Source organism: Anolis sagrei, chromosome Y, assembly GCF_037176765.1.
Source record: "Anolis sagrei isolate rAnoSag1 chromosome Y, rAnoSag1.mat, whole genome shotgun sequence".
Taxonomy (NCBI): domain Eukaryota; kingdom Metazoa; phylum Chordata; class Lepidosauria; order Squamata; family Dactyloidae; genus Anolis; species Anolis sagrei.
Window position 1 is genome coordinate 71,866,478 of NC_090035.1, and position 16,667 is coordinate 71,883,144.

Sequence of the window (16,667 nt, forward strand, 5' to 3'; positions counted from 1 at the left end):
TTGACCTCATGTAAGCCACCCTGAGTCCCCTTGGGGAGATGGTGGTGGGGTATAAATAAAGTATTATTATTATTATTATTATTTCTAATTATTGCCTGAATAAAATATATTTTAATGGTTTTATATAATGGTTTTATGGTAAAGCTGATGTATTTGCAATAACAGTAGAGTCTCGCACACTATATTATTTTATTTATTTGTTTACAACATTTCTACTCCACTCTTCTCACCCCTGCACAGAATAATTTTGACAGGAAAAATTGTTGCTGTCAATTTCATGTCAGGAGTAACTTGTGAAATGGCAAGCCGCTTCTGGTATGAGAGAATTGTATACCTGCAAGGACGTTGCCCAGGGGACGCCCGGATGTTTTACCATCCTTGTGGGAAGCTTCTCTCATGTCCCCGCATGGGGCGCTGGAGCTGACAGCGGGAGCTCATCCATGCACTCCCTGGATTCAAACCACTGACCTGTCAGTCAGTAGTCCTGCTTGCACAAGGGTCATAAATTGCAATTTTTTCCTGCTTGCACAAGGGTCACAAATTGCAAAGTTTGTAATGAGTCCTGTGTTATCAGTCCACAACCTGGTGGGTTCAATAGCACTCAATTCCAAAAATCCCTATGCTGCTGTTGTGGAATGGAAGTCAACTATTTGAGAGCTAGGAAAAAAAAGATGAATGTCATCTCTTCTCCCTAATGTAGGTGGGGGAATATGACTTATATTAAAGAGTTATGGCTGTGGACAACGGCTCTCCCAGTTAGCGTGGGATGACACAGAAGTGATAGAAGGGTGGGATGACTGCAGATCCATTCTCAGCGGGTGTTGTGTCAATTTTGTCTGGGGTCATAAGGGGCTTCAGCCGGAAGCTCTGCAAGATGGTGGTGAAATAGAGGAAAAGTTCCATCCGGGCCAAGGCTTCTCCCAAACAGATCCTCTTCCCTGCAAACAAAATAGAAGAATCATCAGTAGAAAAAGGCATAATTAGGTTTCTATCAGTTGTCTTCTGATGAACACCTAATAGGGCATTTATTTTGGAATCATCCTGCCATATTCATAGAATCCCAGGATTTCTGACTCTCTAGTGACCAGGAACCCCATATGATCATGCCTATTATCTCAAGTAGGAGTTATTGTTGTTTTATGTTAGTTTTCATATGTATGTGAGGCATTAAATTTTGCAATAAATAGGTTGGAAATCTCTTTGAGTTCCCCCCTGGGGTGAAAAAAGCAGTATACAAGCAAAGTCAATAAATAATAAATAAACAGTATGCTAGGAAAAGCCCGACCTGAAGAAAATGGCACAAAAGCATTATTCTTCTTGAAGCATCCATTCTCATCCAAGAAATTCCCTGGGTTGAAAGCATGAGGGTTTTTAAACATTGTGGGGTCATGCAGGACACTACTGAGCACAGGGTAGACTTCTGTTCCCTGGGGAAAATACGAAAGAGGGTGAAGAGATGAACACTGCAAAGATTAACAGAGAACACTAAAAAAATGTAGGACAGAGGTTCTCAGATTCAGATTAATGGCCCATAAGTTCTCTTTAATTATTCTATATAAATAAAGATGGCGGATTAGTTCATCGTATGGGCATTTGGCTCTGGACATCACTTTTCTGGTGTCGACTCATCAAATAAGCAAATCTGAATATGCCCTGGATAATATTCATTACAAAACTGAATATCCCTTGGATATTATTCATTGTTTTTAGCCACCACCTTTTTGGATCTTCCATGTCTTTCCTATACTCACTGTTTTTAGTACCTTGGTAGCATATGAGTTCACTGTCATGGCTATGGTGAAGGTCCATGAGCTCCATACTCAGGTACCTCCATCTTCAGACATTCTCTTTTTCGGGTAAAGGTAAAGGTTTCCCCCCTGACATTAAGTCCAGTCATCCCCAACTCTGGGAGTTGGCGCTCATCTCCATTTCTAAGCCAAAGAGCTGGCATTGTCCATAGACACCTCCAAGATCATGTGGCCAGCATGACTGAATGGAGCGCCATTATCTTCCTGCTGGAGCTGTACCTATTGATCTACTCATATTTGTATGTTTTTGAACTGCTGGGTTGGCAGAAGTTGGGGCTAACAGTGGGAGCTCACCCCACTTCTCGGATTTGAACCACCAACTTTCCAGTCAGCAAGTTCAACAGTTCAGGGGTTTAACCCACTGTGCCACCGGGGACTCCATATCATGCAAATCCTTGTCAAAACTATTCATCTTGAGGGAGTCAAATGCCTTTTCCAATATAATAGCCACCAGAATGACATTACTAAAATGCCCACAGACAAATTTCAATTTCTGTGAAGAGTTGTTGCCTTGGCAAATTATATCTGTGGTGACTTGGGGGAAAATGGAATATTCCATGAAATTTTCATGACAACACATGAAAATGTATATGATACACCTGCTGTCTGTACCTTGGGAATCATGTAGCCTCTGAATTCAGTGTCACGCGTAACCATGTGGGGCAGGGCCATGGGAAACAGGTCACTGACCCTCTGCACTTCATGGATGACAGCATCCATATATGGCATCTGGCTCCGGTCTTCAATATTTGGGGCACGGTTCTGTCCAATCACTTGGTCAATTTCTTCATGCACCTTTGCTGTTAAATGTAATCATTAAATTAGTTTCTTTTGATGTATAGCTCTGAAAGGAAACTGATTTCTGGACTTCAATATTACCAATTGGAACCTCCATATTCAGAAGTTGGAAAGCTTTGGATAATACCAGTTGCAGGAATATATAATATCTGTGATGGTCTTTGTTTATTTTCTGGGAGAAGGGGGTTTCTACTGTTGAAAGAGATCCTCAACTATTTTCCTCCATCCCTCAAGTGCTCTGTACCTTGGACATCAGGATATTTCATCAGAAGCAGAAATCCATATCTCAAGGTGGAGCTGACAGTCTCTGTTCCGCCAAAGAAAAGAGTAAGAGCTGTGAGCTCCAGGTTTCTCATGTTAAATTCACTGGATGGGTTATCTTTTTCCTGGAAGGAGAAAAGAACAAAACACCTCAAGATCTTTCCAAGAAGGGTCATTATCAGAAATACTGGGAAAGTCTGTTGCATTTTTAAGGTCAACTAAAAGTATCATCAAGTCCCATGACTTTTTATTAACTGGTTGAATTAAAGATTGCAGTTGAGATGCAAGTTAAGAATAACATTATCTTTAAGTATTTCAATGAACACTTGAGAATTTGACAGCAGAATAACATTTTGCACATATATATCTCAAACCATGGACTTACAAGTGACTGAAAGAGTGGCATGCTTGATCACAAGGTTCATGATTTAAACCAGTGCTTCTCAGCCTGTGGATCCCCAGATGTTTTGGCCTTCAACTCCCAATAATCCTAACAGCAGATAAACTGGCTGGGATTTTTGGGAGTTGTAGGTCAAAACATCTGGGGACCCACAGGTTGAGCGTCACTTTTTTGTTTAGTATCAGGAGCAACTTGAGAAACTGCAAGTCACTTCTGGTGTGAAAGAATTGGCCGTCTGCAAAGACGTTGCCCAGGGGATGCCCGGATGTTTTGATGTTTTACCATCCTTGTGGGAGGCTTCTCTCATGTCCCTGCATGGGGAGCTGGAGCTGACAAGAATCTCCCCGGATTCGAACCTGCGACCTGTCGGTCTTCAATCCTGCCTGCACAAAGGGTTAACCCATTGCATCACCAGGGTGTCATGTATTATGTTCTGCAGTTGATGGTGGTTGGTGATGGAAGGGTTAATGTAAGTCTTAGTTCTAAAGGGTTGAGTAATCTGTAAGTAAGAGTTCATGGGTGAAAGCAATTAAGGGTGGAGGTATACAAGAGATACGATGTAGCTGGGTGTTTCTGGATATAAGGAACGAGCCTTGGGACTGATCTTTGGGAGAAAAGTATTGTCTTATTTTGGTGATAGATGCTGCTGGCTTTCCCCCAGGTTTGTGTATTTTTGGTATCCTGACATGTATCCTGTACTCTTGGAACCCTGGAACCTTTGGATTGGCTTTTGACTACAGTATAGACTCTTGATCCCTGGACTTTGCTCATTGAACTCTCGGCATTTGACTACTGGACTGGACCTTTTAACTACGGTGTTATCTTGAACCTGCAACAGTATTTGCTGTCAGATTTGTTTTATATTCTGTGGCTGAGTGCTATCTTTATGTTTAATGTTTTAGACTATTAAAACAGCCAGAAAGTCAATGCTGTTTTAATTAAATTGTTTAACACTAACTGGAAGTTTGGTTAATCTCTGCTTAAATATTGGCAGAGCCCTGGCATCATGACACAGCGGATGATTTAAACCATCATCAATTTCTTTGGATTTCTTCCTGCTTTTCAAAGGAAGTGATATTACTACAGTAGTATCCTGATTTCCTAAACTGCTGAAATCCATTAAAGCCATATCGCATCACATCATGCCCTCCAGGAGGAAAGGAAGCATGATTCCAGACATCTATGAGTGTGGCATGTACTCCCAGTTTTGTAAATGTCAAGCCATTTGATCTGTGGGCTTAGAACAAAACCAGCAGTTGCACACTCATAAAAGGTTTGGATTTTAATCCCATCAGATTAGCCATTGATCAAGAGGTGAGTGATAGTTGCATCAACTCCATCAGGTTGAGTGGAGTTGAAAGATCCTCATGCCCCACCAAGGTACCTTTTCCATCTGGATGAGGAAACAGTCAATGAAGTCCCGTGGGAAGTTGGGGTCAAGGGTCTCTTGGTTCTTCTTCACTCTCTTGGCAATGTAAGTCCTAATCCCACCCAGGAGGTCATAGACTTTATCCTGGGGCCCTGGGAAGTACTTCAGGATGCTGACATAGATGTCATACAACTGTATGAAGAGAGAAAGCATGTCTCACAGATGATCTGCTAGTGCAGTAAATTCCTCTCTGGTATCAGACATATGCTATCAGTCTATATCTGGAATTGGTCTAGTCACTCCTAATTCTAAAGGATCCAATCAAGAACAAACAAATAGCAGGCCTGTTTGTTTAGATATGTGCATGTGGTCAGAAACAAAGAAAAGAAAAGAAAAACCTTAAACTGACCAGATCAAAAAAACAATTATGTTTGGGAGAGAACGTAAAGCAGGAGATCCATTTACAATACCACATGAGTACAAGTGAAAATTGAAAAAAATCTATGGAAAGGGTGGTGTGGAGCCATGTTCTTTTAATGTACGAGGGTTGAATGAAAAGTAATGCCTCCACATTCGTAACGCCTCAACAGATGGCAGTACTGGTATGCGGCATGTACTGGCTTGTTCAGTAGACTTTCCTCTACAGTTGCATTTTGGCAGGAAGCCTTAGCATTGAATGGTTGTGTTGTTGAAGTGCAAAGTATGGAACCCTGCACAGATGGTCTGTCAATGCTACTTAAGCAATGTGCAGTCATTGAAGTCTTGACAGCAGAAGGTGTCACCCCAAAGGAATCAGAGAATGCAAGCTGTTTATGGCGATTGTGTTGATGTGAGTACTGTGCGTCATTGGGCAAGTAAGTTTAAATATGTTGAGGTGGGAACATCTGATGTGTATGCCAAACAAAGAGTTGGACATCCAGGGCCAGCAACCATTGAGTTTCACAAGCAAAAGGTTAACAGATTGATTCAGAACAATCGTTGTATCACTCAGAGAGAAATTTCAAGTATAATTGGCATTTCACAAAAACGTGTGGGTCACATTATTGCTTTGCTTGGCTATAGGAACATCTGTGCTCAATCAGTTACGGAAACAGAGTGTCGACTTCTTCTTTGACGGCTTCAGAAAACTTGTTCATTGTTGGCAGAAATGTATCCAATTGTCAGGTGATTATGTGGAAAAGTGAATAGTGGTAGTTAAAGAGCACATTCTAAGGATTATTTCTGCGTTTGATTTATTAAAATATTCCCATCCAAATCCAAGTAACGAAGGTGGAGGCATTGCTTTTCATACTTTTAAAGTGTGAACTTGTACATGGGTTTAGTACATTTCCACATATATCTATCAAATCTATCATAGCTTCAAGACTCATGGTTCTTTCACATTATACGATTTCTCTGATTCCTTAATTGTTCTGGCAGCATGCCATAGAATCCTAAGATTTGCACTTTAGTGAGGAGGATTTGAGAACTCTTAAAGAAAGAGCTCTCATGAGTTTTCTCTGAAGTGAAAAAAAGGGAGAGAAAGAAGCAAAGAAAGGGGCGGGCATAGTGATGATTTAAAAAGTCCAAGGAGGAGGAGAGCAGTAGAGATGATGGAGGTAGTAATAGGGATGTAATAATTTCAAATACTATTTCCATTCCAAGAGGGAAATAGCTGAGGGTGAGAGAATAAGCTTGCAGGTGGGGAGAAACAAAGATCACCTGGCTAAGTAGTGTGGATCGAGGAAGAGACCAAGGGGGCATCTATGCTGTAGAGTTAATGAACTTTGAAATCACCTTAATTGCCAAGAGTCAATGCCATGGAATCCTGGGATTTGTAGTTCGGCACCAGAGAAGACTTGACCTTGTAAAAATTGTAACTCCCATGATTCCATAGCATTGAGCCATGGCAATTCAATTGTTCTCAAACCGCATCCAAATTTCGTTGGGCACCCAGACCTGTTTTTTGGAAGCCTCCCAAAAATTGGCAAATGGAAATATATTGTTTTGGCTAGGCAGCCAAAAGATCTGGGAAGATCCAGCCAATTGGTGGCAATGGGGAACTTACAAGACTTACAAGGTTAAAGAAGCACCCTTTCTGGGACCCTTTTCTTCCTTCCTTCCAAGGAAGTCTGGGTCTGAGCAATGGGGTTAAGGAAGCAGTGTGTAAGACACGTCATAGTGTTCTTCTATTTAGATTGGCCCCAACAGGCAAGGCTCACAGGGAAACCCTTTGCAAGCAGCATTCCTGTTGCACCTCAGCTGGGGTTCACCTTGCTCAAGCACGCACCAGGAAGCCCAATGTAGAAATAAACAGTTTATTGAAAAAGCACACACAGTAAAAGAGTAAAAAATCCAAACAGCTAAGATGAAAAGAGTATCAAAAAGCCAGAAATAAAACTCCAATGCAAAGGTTAAAGCATGAACATAAATCTAAGGAGCAGGGTAAACTCATGAGCTTGAATAATCCAAAAATGAGGGATAAAACATCCATTTAGCTTGAGTTCATGGTAAAATCCCCAAGACTTAAAGCAAAACTTGACCAGGACATGACTTGGAGTGAGAACCAAGGCAAGAGATCCTGCTCTAATTGCTAAGTTGCTTGATCTAAAAAACCAAAAGCAGTTTTTCCCTTCAATAAGGACAGCAATGCATGAAAGCATTCCCTCGGCCCTTTGGCCGCTTTTTCCCATCGCCTGACTTGCACCTGGAATTCTTCCCACGCAGAAGCTGTCTTGCTTCTCTATTTAATATCTCTTTTTGCCTGTCATCCTGCAAAACAGTTTCGTTTTCACACAGAGAGCCCTTCGTTCTCCAACCAGGGATTTGCCTTCCTATTCCAACATCAACTTTGTCTGAGCACCTTCAGAAACATCAGGGCCTACAGGCCCTGCACCCCCAGACCCCTCATCAGCATCCTCAGCTGCAGGCCCTATACCCCTAAACCTCTCATAAACATCCTCAGCTGTCTGAGGTACAACAATGTGGCAGCCTCTTCATGCACTGGGTGATGCTGAATAGGGGGGGTGGGGGGGGTGGAGCTGTGATTAGCTGCCACGTGGTCCCATAATTGATGAAAAATGTGACGGAGGGGCCTTATCGTTATGGCCATCCAGCCAAGCCATATGGCCATAACTACAAATCTGTGCACAAGCCCAGAAAAGACAAAAAACAAACAACTTCATATGAGAAAAAGGACAATAAGACTAGAGAGTCAGGAGAGAAGAGGAGTGTTGAGGTGGCTGGAAAGGATGGGCTGCATATTGTCTCTTAAGTCTTGTAGAGCCACTGTATGTGTCTTGTAGAGCCACTGTATATATGTAGATGTTCTTCAAACAGGAGGTGTCTATTGTCATGGGCAATGGATCCATTTCCTTTTTCCAATCAATTACCTGGGCTCTGGCTGAGCTCATCTCCCGGAAGCTGCTGTTCATCATTTCCATAATGGCTTGGAAATCCTTATCCTCATAATCAAATCGATTACCAAATACAATGGAGCAAATAACATTGGAGACAGCGCAGCTGAGGATGAAGGCAGGATTAAAGGGTTTCTCTGAAACACAAGGACAGAGAGAAAGAGTGAGGAGTCACTCCATTAAAGGCACCCCTAGCACCTAGAAAAGTCTCGCTCAAGCTATTGCCAGAGCTTTGGAGAGAGTGAGAAGCTTTGTCTAGCACACCAGGAAAGTTGGCATCAGAATAGGCAATGGTAACTTCTCTCACTTCTGCCTTCCCAAACATTTAGAATACGGAAAATCTCAGCTTTACCATTCCATTTCTTGTTCTATTTTCATAACTTGTTTTCTCCTCTACATCATTTATATACAATATCCTCTTATTTTCTTTTCATCCCAACATCTCCTGTTCCATCTGTTTCCCTCCGTCTCCTTCAATCTGTTGATCTCCAATATAAGGTGTGCATTTAACTATAATTTTGCTCCTGTTATGAATTGTAATGTAAATATCTGATATACAGGATGTATTTTTATTCACTGGATCAAATTTTGCACAAATACCCAATATGCCCAAATTTGAATACTGGTGGGGTTGGTGGGGGGATTGATTTTGTCATTTGGGAGTTGTAGTTGCTGGGATTTATAGTTCACCTACAATCAAATAGCATTCTGAACTTCACCAATGATGGAATTGAACCAAATTTGGCACACAGAACTCCCATGACCAACAGAAAATACTGGAAGGGTTTGGTGGGCATTGACCTTGAATTTGGAGTCGTAGTTCACCTACATCCAGGTAGAGCACTGTGGACTCAAACAATGATGGATCTGGACCAAACTTGACACAAATACTCAATATGCCCAAATGTGAACACTGGTGGAGTTTGGGGAAAACAGACCTTGACATTTGGGAACTGTAGTTGCTGAGATTTAAAGTTCACCTACAATCAAAGAGAATTCTGAACTCCACCAATGATAGAATTGGGGTCAAACTTCCCACACAGAATCCCCATGAACAACATAAAATACTGTGTTTTCTGATGGTCTTTGGCAACCCCCTGACACCTCCACTTGTCCCCCAGGAATCCTGATCCCCAGGTTGAGAAATGCTGGTCTACAGGGTGAAGCATATGATACTAGCTTTCTTTGTGACTAAATTGGGATAAACTAGAGGCCATGTATCTTTCATTCCCTTCTTTTTTTAAAAAAGGGAATAGCATATACAAAGAGAAGGTGCAGTAATGTTACATGGACATGAAGTTTGTATAAGTATGAGCAGCAATGGAAACTAAATGTAAACAAGATGTTGAAACAATAAAAAATAAAGTTGGGGGGGGGGGAGGAAAAAAAAAGAAATCCAAATATAAAACCTCAGTTTTGCCATTTTATAAAAGGGATACAATTTAACTGCATCATTTTTATGGGCAATGAGATTCATGGATTTTGATATCTACAAGGGGTCCTGGAACCAAACCCTAGCAGATGCTGAGGAATCCCTTCCTGAGAAGAGAAAGTTGAGTAATACTGTTAATCATTCTGCTCACCCTTAGTTTTCTTGAATTCCTCCAGCAGGAACTGAGCCTCCTCTTGAATCCGCTCTTCAATGGATTTTTTCCCCATTCCGAAATCCCTCAAGACAGTGAGGGAGAACCGGCGTAGTTGCTTCCAACGCTCCCCAGTGGAAAATACCACTCCTGTGGGAATCCAAAAAGTAACAAGCAAATAGGAAAGAGGAAAGAGTGAGAGCCATTATTGCAACACTGATAGGGATTCCTCACCATGGCCTTGGAAGGTCCTCTCCAGAGTAGGATTGGTGGCCCTTCCACTGAATTCTTCTGCCTTGTCTATCAGGGCCTCCTTCACAGCATCATGTCCACACAAGACCACAATTGGACGGGTTCCGAAATATACAGTGAACACAGGGCCATACTTTTCTCGAAGCTGTGTAGGAAAATAAGCTGTTATGTTGGGACAGTCTTGTTATGAGGTTGGCAGACTTTTTGTAATGGTGTTCTTTGATATGATTCTGTCCCACAATTTCAATGCATGGGAAGCAATGGGATTTGAATCTTACAGCAGAAGAGGGCAGAGTGAAGATGATGTCTCTAATTTATGACTAAGAGCCCTTCCAGACAGGCCCTATATCCCAGGATCTGATCCCAGGTTTTCTGTTTATCCCAGATTATGTGGCGATGTCCCCCTTCGGGGGTTGAGAAGGGTGGGGTAGAAATGCGCAAAATAAATAAATAAATAAGGACTCATATAATCCAGTTTAAAGCAGAAAACCTGGGATTAGATCCTGGGTTATAGGGCCTGTCTGGAAGGGGCCTAAATCATCCCAGAGTTGATTGAACCTTGATGAAGCTTCCCTGTCTTTAAATTTGATTTGAGGAGAGCAATGACTTGCCAATAGTGGCATTTAGTTCTTTGTATTTGCATTCAAACATCCCACCTCCATGGAAACCTAAAGTGGGAGGGAAATATTATGCAAGCATTTGTTCCTGCCAGCCTTTCCTAGCAAATACAGTTCTTTCCTAAACAAAGGAGAAGTGATCTTTTAAAAAAGCTGTCCAGCTTGTTAGCTGTGTAAATATGATATAGCACACCCCAAAGATTTCTTAAAGTTGATGAAAGAATTTAATTTGGCATAATACTTCTTGGATTGCATCCCATTTAAACGTGCAGAGATTTTTGAAGGCTTTTTGTGTGGTCATTGAAGATTTTTGAGAAGCCCAAAACAACTTTTGAAGTGGATGGAGAAGATGAATATGCAAGAAAGGGAATACTGAATGATGCAAAAATAATCAAAAGGTAAATTCATAATACAAGAGGGATATGCTTTCCATTTTTGGAATGCTGAAAGGACTGAGCACCTGAATAGTGGGTACAAGCTAGACTGTTGTTGTATAACCAAGCAGCTATGCCAGAATTTAGACATCTCCATTGCTTGCATAAGGTCTCTGCCCTCTTGCATAAACATTCATCTGAGTTGTGTAACAATCCATAGTGTCCCTGGAAAGTCACCAGTACCACTCTTTCTCCATTAGTTTGAGCACCCCATATTCTTTACAACTCCATACAGCTATGTTGATGTTAAAAGATAAAGGTTTTCCCCACAGAAGGTATCCCAGTCATGTCTGACTCTGGGGGATGGTGTCCATCTCTATTTCTAAGGTGAAGAGCCGGCATTGTCCGTAGACACCTCCTAGGTCATGTAGCTGGCATGACTGCATGGAGCACCATTACCTTCCCGCCAGAGCAGTACCTATTTACATGTTTTTGAACTGCTAGGTTGGCAGAAGCTGGGGCTAACAGCAGGAGCTCACACCGCTCCCCGGATTCGAACCCTGTTTGTACAGCACCAATTAAAGAAGGTGCCCAGCTGGGGAAGAGGGTCTCCCCACCATTCCAGGATACTCCAGCAATGGATTGGAGATTAGTGTTGTTGAGCATGGACCCCCCTCCCCACCGGGTCAAAATATTAAATTGATAAATGGACAAACTTGGTACTGCAGTGGAGAGTTCTACAGATAGCAGGAGCCTGGAGCTTTCTGAATTGAATGAGTTGTTTATTGTACTAGCCATAGGCCACAACAGCAAATAATATACAACTTTTAAAAATACAGTATACATTTTACAATATAAACAGTAACACTTATTCTCTAAACTAAACTTTCAAATTACAGTAGCAGTGACAATCCCCGTAGGCATGATAACAGTAACAAAATCTGATTTGTATTGTTCCAAACTGTTTCCATTTTTCTTTCTTGGCTTTGCGGCTGTCCCGCAGTCTGGAGGAGCCCAGAAGCAGCTACCAGCACCTGGGATACCTTTTTAAACCACTTTTAAACTTTTTGATAGTTAAAACAGAGTCTCGCTTATCCAACATAAATGGGCCAGAAGAATGTTAGATAAGCAAAAATTTCGGATAATAAGGAGGGATTCAGGAAAAGCCTATTAAACGTCAAATTACTTTATGATTTTACAAATTAAGCACCAAAACATCATGTTTTGCAACAAACCGACAGAAAAAGCAGTTAAATACATGATAACGTTATGTAATAATTACTGTATTTACTAATTTAGCACCAAAACATCACAATGTATTCAAAGAACTGTGGATCCTGGCGGGAGGCAGACTGTGTTGGATAATACACAATGTTAGATGAGCAAAGGTTGGATAAGGGAGACTCTACTGTATATCGTTCCCATCTCTGGACCCATGCACTGGACCCATTTGTTGGGGACTCATATCACAATTGTCTTGTCAATAAAATACATGGGACCTGATGGCCCCTGATTGTTTGTCTCGGAGAAGGGACAAGTTAATCCATTCACGAAACTATGTCTCCTTTGTCAGAGGTTTCCATCCTGCCTATTGTCAGCCATTGGGGAGTGAGAATCTGCATTGGAAGCGAGGAATGTTCTCCAAGTGGCTGGCGCGTGCCATAGTCCCGCCTCGCTAGGGAATGTCCGCCCAGGGCTCAGCCAATCATAGTGAAGCCAGGTACAGCTGGGGCGGAAGTGGGAATTTCAAAGGACTGTAATGTATAAAAATGTCTGCTTTACAATGATATGGTATCTCAACTTACTTTGGCAGATTACCACAGGCTGGCATCGCTTCAGTTGATTTCAGTAAACACCTCAGTGGCTTCCTCTTGAACTCAGGGAGATTTATTTGGGAATATTACTCTTCTTCGTCTCACCAGGTACACAGACCTTGCAGGGTGGCCTATCGTCAGTATCGGTAACCATGTATTGGAACTTGGTATCCGTGCTTCAGGTTTAGCATCTCAGATCTCACTATCCATGGCCATTTTAAATTTCTCTATTTCAGTAGGGCTTATTGACCAGCTATGGCTGGATTATGCACAGATTTGGACCCATGTGGACGGCAAATAGATTAGGGTGATAGTCATATTGTGCCAATAAATCATCCAAATGATAAATTGGTGTGTGCATTTTCAATAGAGGTGCCAATGCAAGCATGGCCTTGCAACATCAGCCCCTAACAGAATCCAAGAAAAAAGTCTGTCCTTTACAGCTCCCTACTATGGCAGCTCCCTACTAGGCAGCTCCCTACTATGTATCTGCTGTCATTACCACTTTAAATTCATAAAATCATTTGTCATAGTTCTTTCACATGGAAGTCAATTCATGGTACTAATCAAAGGTAGAGTGCTTTCTTTCTTTCAGTAGTAAAAAAAATAGGGGAAAGAAATAATACAAAAACAGCAAGGTTACATAACTACAGTGTTTTTCCAAAGGTCAATCACTCATACATAGCTTTTCTAACAAATCTGTGCCAAAGAAGCTCTTTTTATTCCTATCTACTTATATAGAAGTGTTAGAAAGCAAACCCATCTACATCGTCTTGGTATTCTTTACTTTTCCACCAGAAGGAAGCCCCTCAAATCTTTGACCAGTGTCTGGTGGCTGTGATGGGCTGGATGAGGGCTAACAAATTGGAGCTTAATCCTGACATACAGAGGTCCTCCTGGCCAGTTGTGGGACTGATTGGGGTATAGGGTGGCTAGCTGTGCTTGATGGGGTCACACTCTCTCTGAGGACACAGGTCCGCAGGCTGGGGGTCCTTCTAGACTCCGCTTTGACACTTGATGCTCAGGTATCGGCGGTGGCTGGGAGGGCCTTTGCACAGTTAAAGCTCGTTCGCCAGCTGTGCCCGCACCTTGTGAAATCTTACTTGACCATGGTGGTCCATGCCCTAGTTACCTCCAAGTTGGATTACTGCAATGCACTCTACATGGGGCTGCCTTTGAAGACGGCCTGGAAAATACAGTTGGTCCAAAGATCTGCGGCCAGGATGCTTACGGGAGCTAGTTACAGGGAGTGGTCAACCCCCCTGTTTAATCATCTCCACTGACTTCCAATAAGTTTCTGGTCCCAATTCAAGGTGCAGGTGATCACCTATAAAGCCCTAAATGGTTTGGGATCTGGGTATCTTTCCCTACGAACCAGTGTGTACCCTGAGATCATCTGGGGAGGCTCTGCTCTCTTTTCCACCGTCTTAAGTGCAATTGGTGGGGATGAGGGAGAGTGCCTTCTTGGTGGTGACCCCAGCTTTCAAACTCCCTCCCTAGGGAGATCAGACAGGCTCCCACCTCATCCTCCTTTCAGAGGGAATTAAAAACCTGGATGTTTTGTTGTGCCTTTGATTAGGCAGTTCACCAGAAAACTATCCTGTCCCTACTTTAAATTCTGCATTTTATTTTGGCCCTCTTATCGGCTACCTCGACACTTTCTACAATAATATTCCCTAGCCCCTGTTCATTTGATTTCGGCACTTTCCATGGGCTCCTTTTAGGAATTATTGCACTCATTGAGCCTGAACTCAACTATGTTCCCTTTATCTCAGCCATATTGTTTTATGTTGTCATTTATGACTGTGTTTGTTTTATTATTTTATTTGATTGATTTTAATTATGTCTCTGCTTTTAGCTGTGATTTTTTTGGGCTTGTCCTTTTGTAAGCTACTCCGAGTCCCCTAGGGGAGATGGTGGCGGCATATAAAAATAAAATTATTATTATTATTATTATTATTATTACTATTATTATTTCTAGAAACACAACAAGACGAGTCTACAGCAGACACTCTGCAGGCTGTTGTATTGGATCACATGTTGGACACTTCTCAAGTATCTAGCACTGGGTGATGTATTGGCAAATAATGTGTGGAGATTCCAGTAAGGTGGCCTTCTGCAGCTGGCAGATGGTAATTTTGTGAGTGCCGATTGTGTTTAAGTGTAGGCCAAAGTCTTTAGGCACTGCACTCAGTGTGCCGATCACCACTGGCACCACTTTGACTGGCTTGTGCCAGAGTCTTTTCAATTATTATTATTATTATTATTATTATTATTGTTTACACAGTACACAAACAAACAAGAATCATGGACCAGGGTGGTGGATGAAGATGTTTCAGTTGGCAGAAAGCCTAGGAGAATACTATCAAAAACTACAGAAAGACATAGAATATCACCCCAAATCAGTGAAAAGCATAGATGATTATGGAAGAACTGCAGGGAAAGATTCCAATGAAGTCTATAGAAAAGAAGGAATGGAGGAAGGTTCAGTAGACAGCCAACCCTTTAGGGTCTCTTTAGATTTGCCACCATCCCCAACATGCCCACGCTATGTTTCCAATGGACAGTCACTTACCTTGAGAAGAGATGTTAAGATTTCTAATGACTTGATCTGCAGGAAATTTCCGATCAGAGGCAAAGGAGTGGGTCCCGGAGGAAGCCTCCCCTTGTTCGATAATTTCTTCTTAAATGATACAATGGCAAGGCAAGACAGGTAGATGACAAGGAAAAGGGTGACTGCCCCAGATAGCTCCATGATGCAGTTTGCACTCCTCGTGCTCCTTTACTCAGAATGTGGGCTTCATGTTCTGTCCATGTATTTAATTTGGAGGTAGATTGTGCCCCACCTTCTGCCTTGCATAACCATGTGGCTCGTGGAGTGTTTCATTTACGGAACCAAAGTCAAATTTAATTGTCTCTTTCCTGGTTAATTATTATTATCCTTAGAGAAGACATATAGATTTGCATTTCTGTGTTCCTGCAGGCCAAAACCTGCTTAGTTTTTTCTTTGAACCCTTGCAATAAAATCATTCCTGGCAATTGAGTTCACCAACCAAAGAAAGCAGAAGGAAAGACTACCCTATAGTGAATCAATGGAAATGGAAATGGTCCTAATCATTGGAGAGTATTGCAAAAAAATGCAATAAAAAATGAAAGGTGGACGCAGGCCATTTGCTCTATTCACATGTGGGTCGCAGTGCAACAGCCTGTCCAAGCCTTATGTGGAATATCAACATTGCTGTCTGTATGACTGGAAGCCTTTGTGCCATGTGCAGGCACAATGCTCAATGTTCAACTGTGATGCATAATGTGATACACAATGTTGTTTCATGCACAACTCCATTTCCAACTCCAAGTCCATCAGGATCCCTGTCACAATCCCTCTTTTGCACTAAAGTTCACTGGAGTGAGCAAAGGAAACATCAATTTGTTGTATCTGAATAACGGAAGAACAGAGCTCTGCTACTTGCAATGACTATGCCCAGTAAATCTGGTCTGGATATGTGATTTCGCTGCATTTCTTGAAATACTACCAGCTTTTTCATTCTTTCTCTTTTTCGTATCAGGTTGAGAGTCTTTGTGGTGCAATTGGATGAAATCCATGCCTTAGTTTAAATCTATGAACATTCTTCTAATGTGTTAATTTTGTCACTGAGACAAAGAATAAGGTGCTTTTATAGATGGTTGTATACTGTACTTTTCCCCCCTGTAATTTTCCGTGTCAGGAGCAACTTGAGAAATTGCAAGTCATTTCTGGTGTGAGAGAATTGGCCGTCTGCAAGGATGTTGCCCAGAGGCTGTCCAGATGTTTTTTGACATTTTTATCATCCTTGTGGGAGGCTTTTCGCATGTCCCCGCATTAGGAGCTAGAGTTGACAGAGGGAGCTCATCTGTGCTCTCACCAGAAGGTCCCCCCTTGCATAATTACATAATGAAAAAGTAACGATAGTAATGATGCGGACCCCTTACTATACTTTAGAAATACATTAGAAACTA

At 41.9% G+C, this 16,667-nt stretch overlaps 1 protein-coding gene across 1 annotated transcript; it reads right to left on the reverse strand.

The window, feature by feature from the left end:
* Positions 1 to 206: 206 nt before the first annotated feature.
* On the reverse strand, positions 207 to 15,818 carry LOC137095055 (cytochrome P450 2G1-like). The gene is made up of 9 exons (XM_067461242.1): positions 15,247 to 15,818; positions 9,849 to 10,011; positions 9,615 to 9,764; positions 8,008 to 8,168; positions 4,652 to 4,828; positions 2,851 to 2,992; positions 2,421 to 2,608; positions 1,286 to 1,427; positions 207 to 938 (listed from the first exon to the last, which is right to left on the reverse strand). The coding sequence occupies exons 1-9, from the start codon at positions 15,424 to 15,426 to the stop codon at positions 757 to 759; spliced, it is 1,485 nt and encodes a 494-aa protein (XP_067317343.1). The 5' UTR covers positions 15,427 to 15,818; the 3' UTR covers positions 207 to 756.
* Positions 15,819 to 16,667: the final 849 nt, after the last annotated feature.

Coding starts and splice junctions, on each gene's coding strand:
- LOC137095055 (XM_067461242.1), bottom strand. CDS start 15,426: ATGGAGCTATCTGGGGCAGTCACCCTTTTCCTTGTCATCTACCTGTCT. Junction 4,829..8,007: donor TGAGCTCAGCCAGAGCCCAG/GTAATTGATTGG, acceptor CTCTTCATACAG/TTGTATGACATCTATGTCAG. Junction 2,993..4,651: donor TCCTCATCCAGATGGAAAAG/GTACCTTGGTGG, acceptor TTCTCCTTCCAG/GAAAAAGATAACCCATCCAG.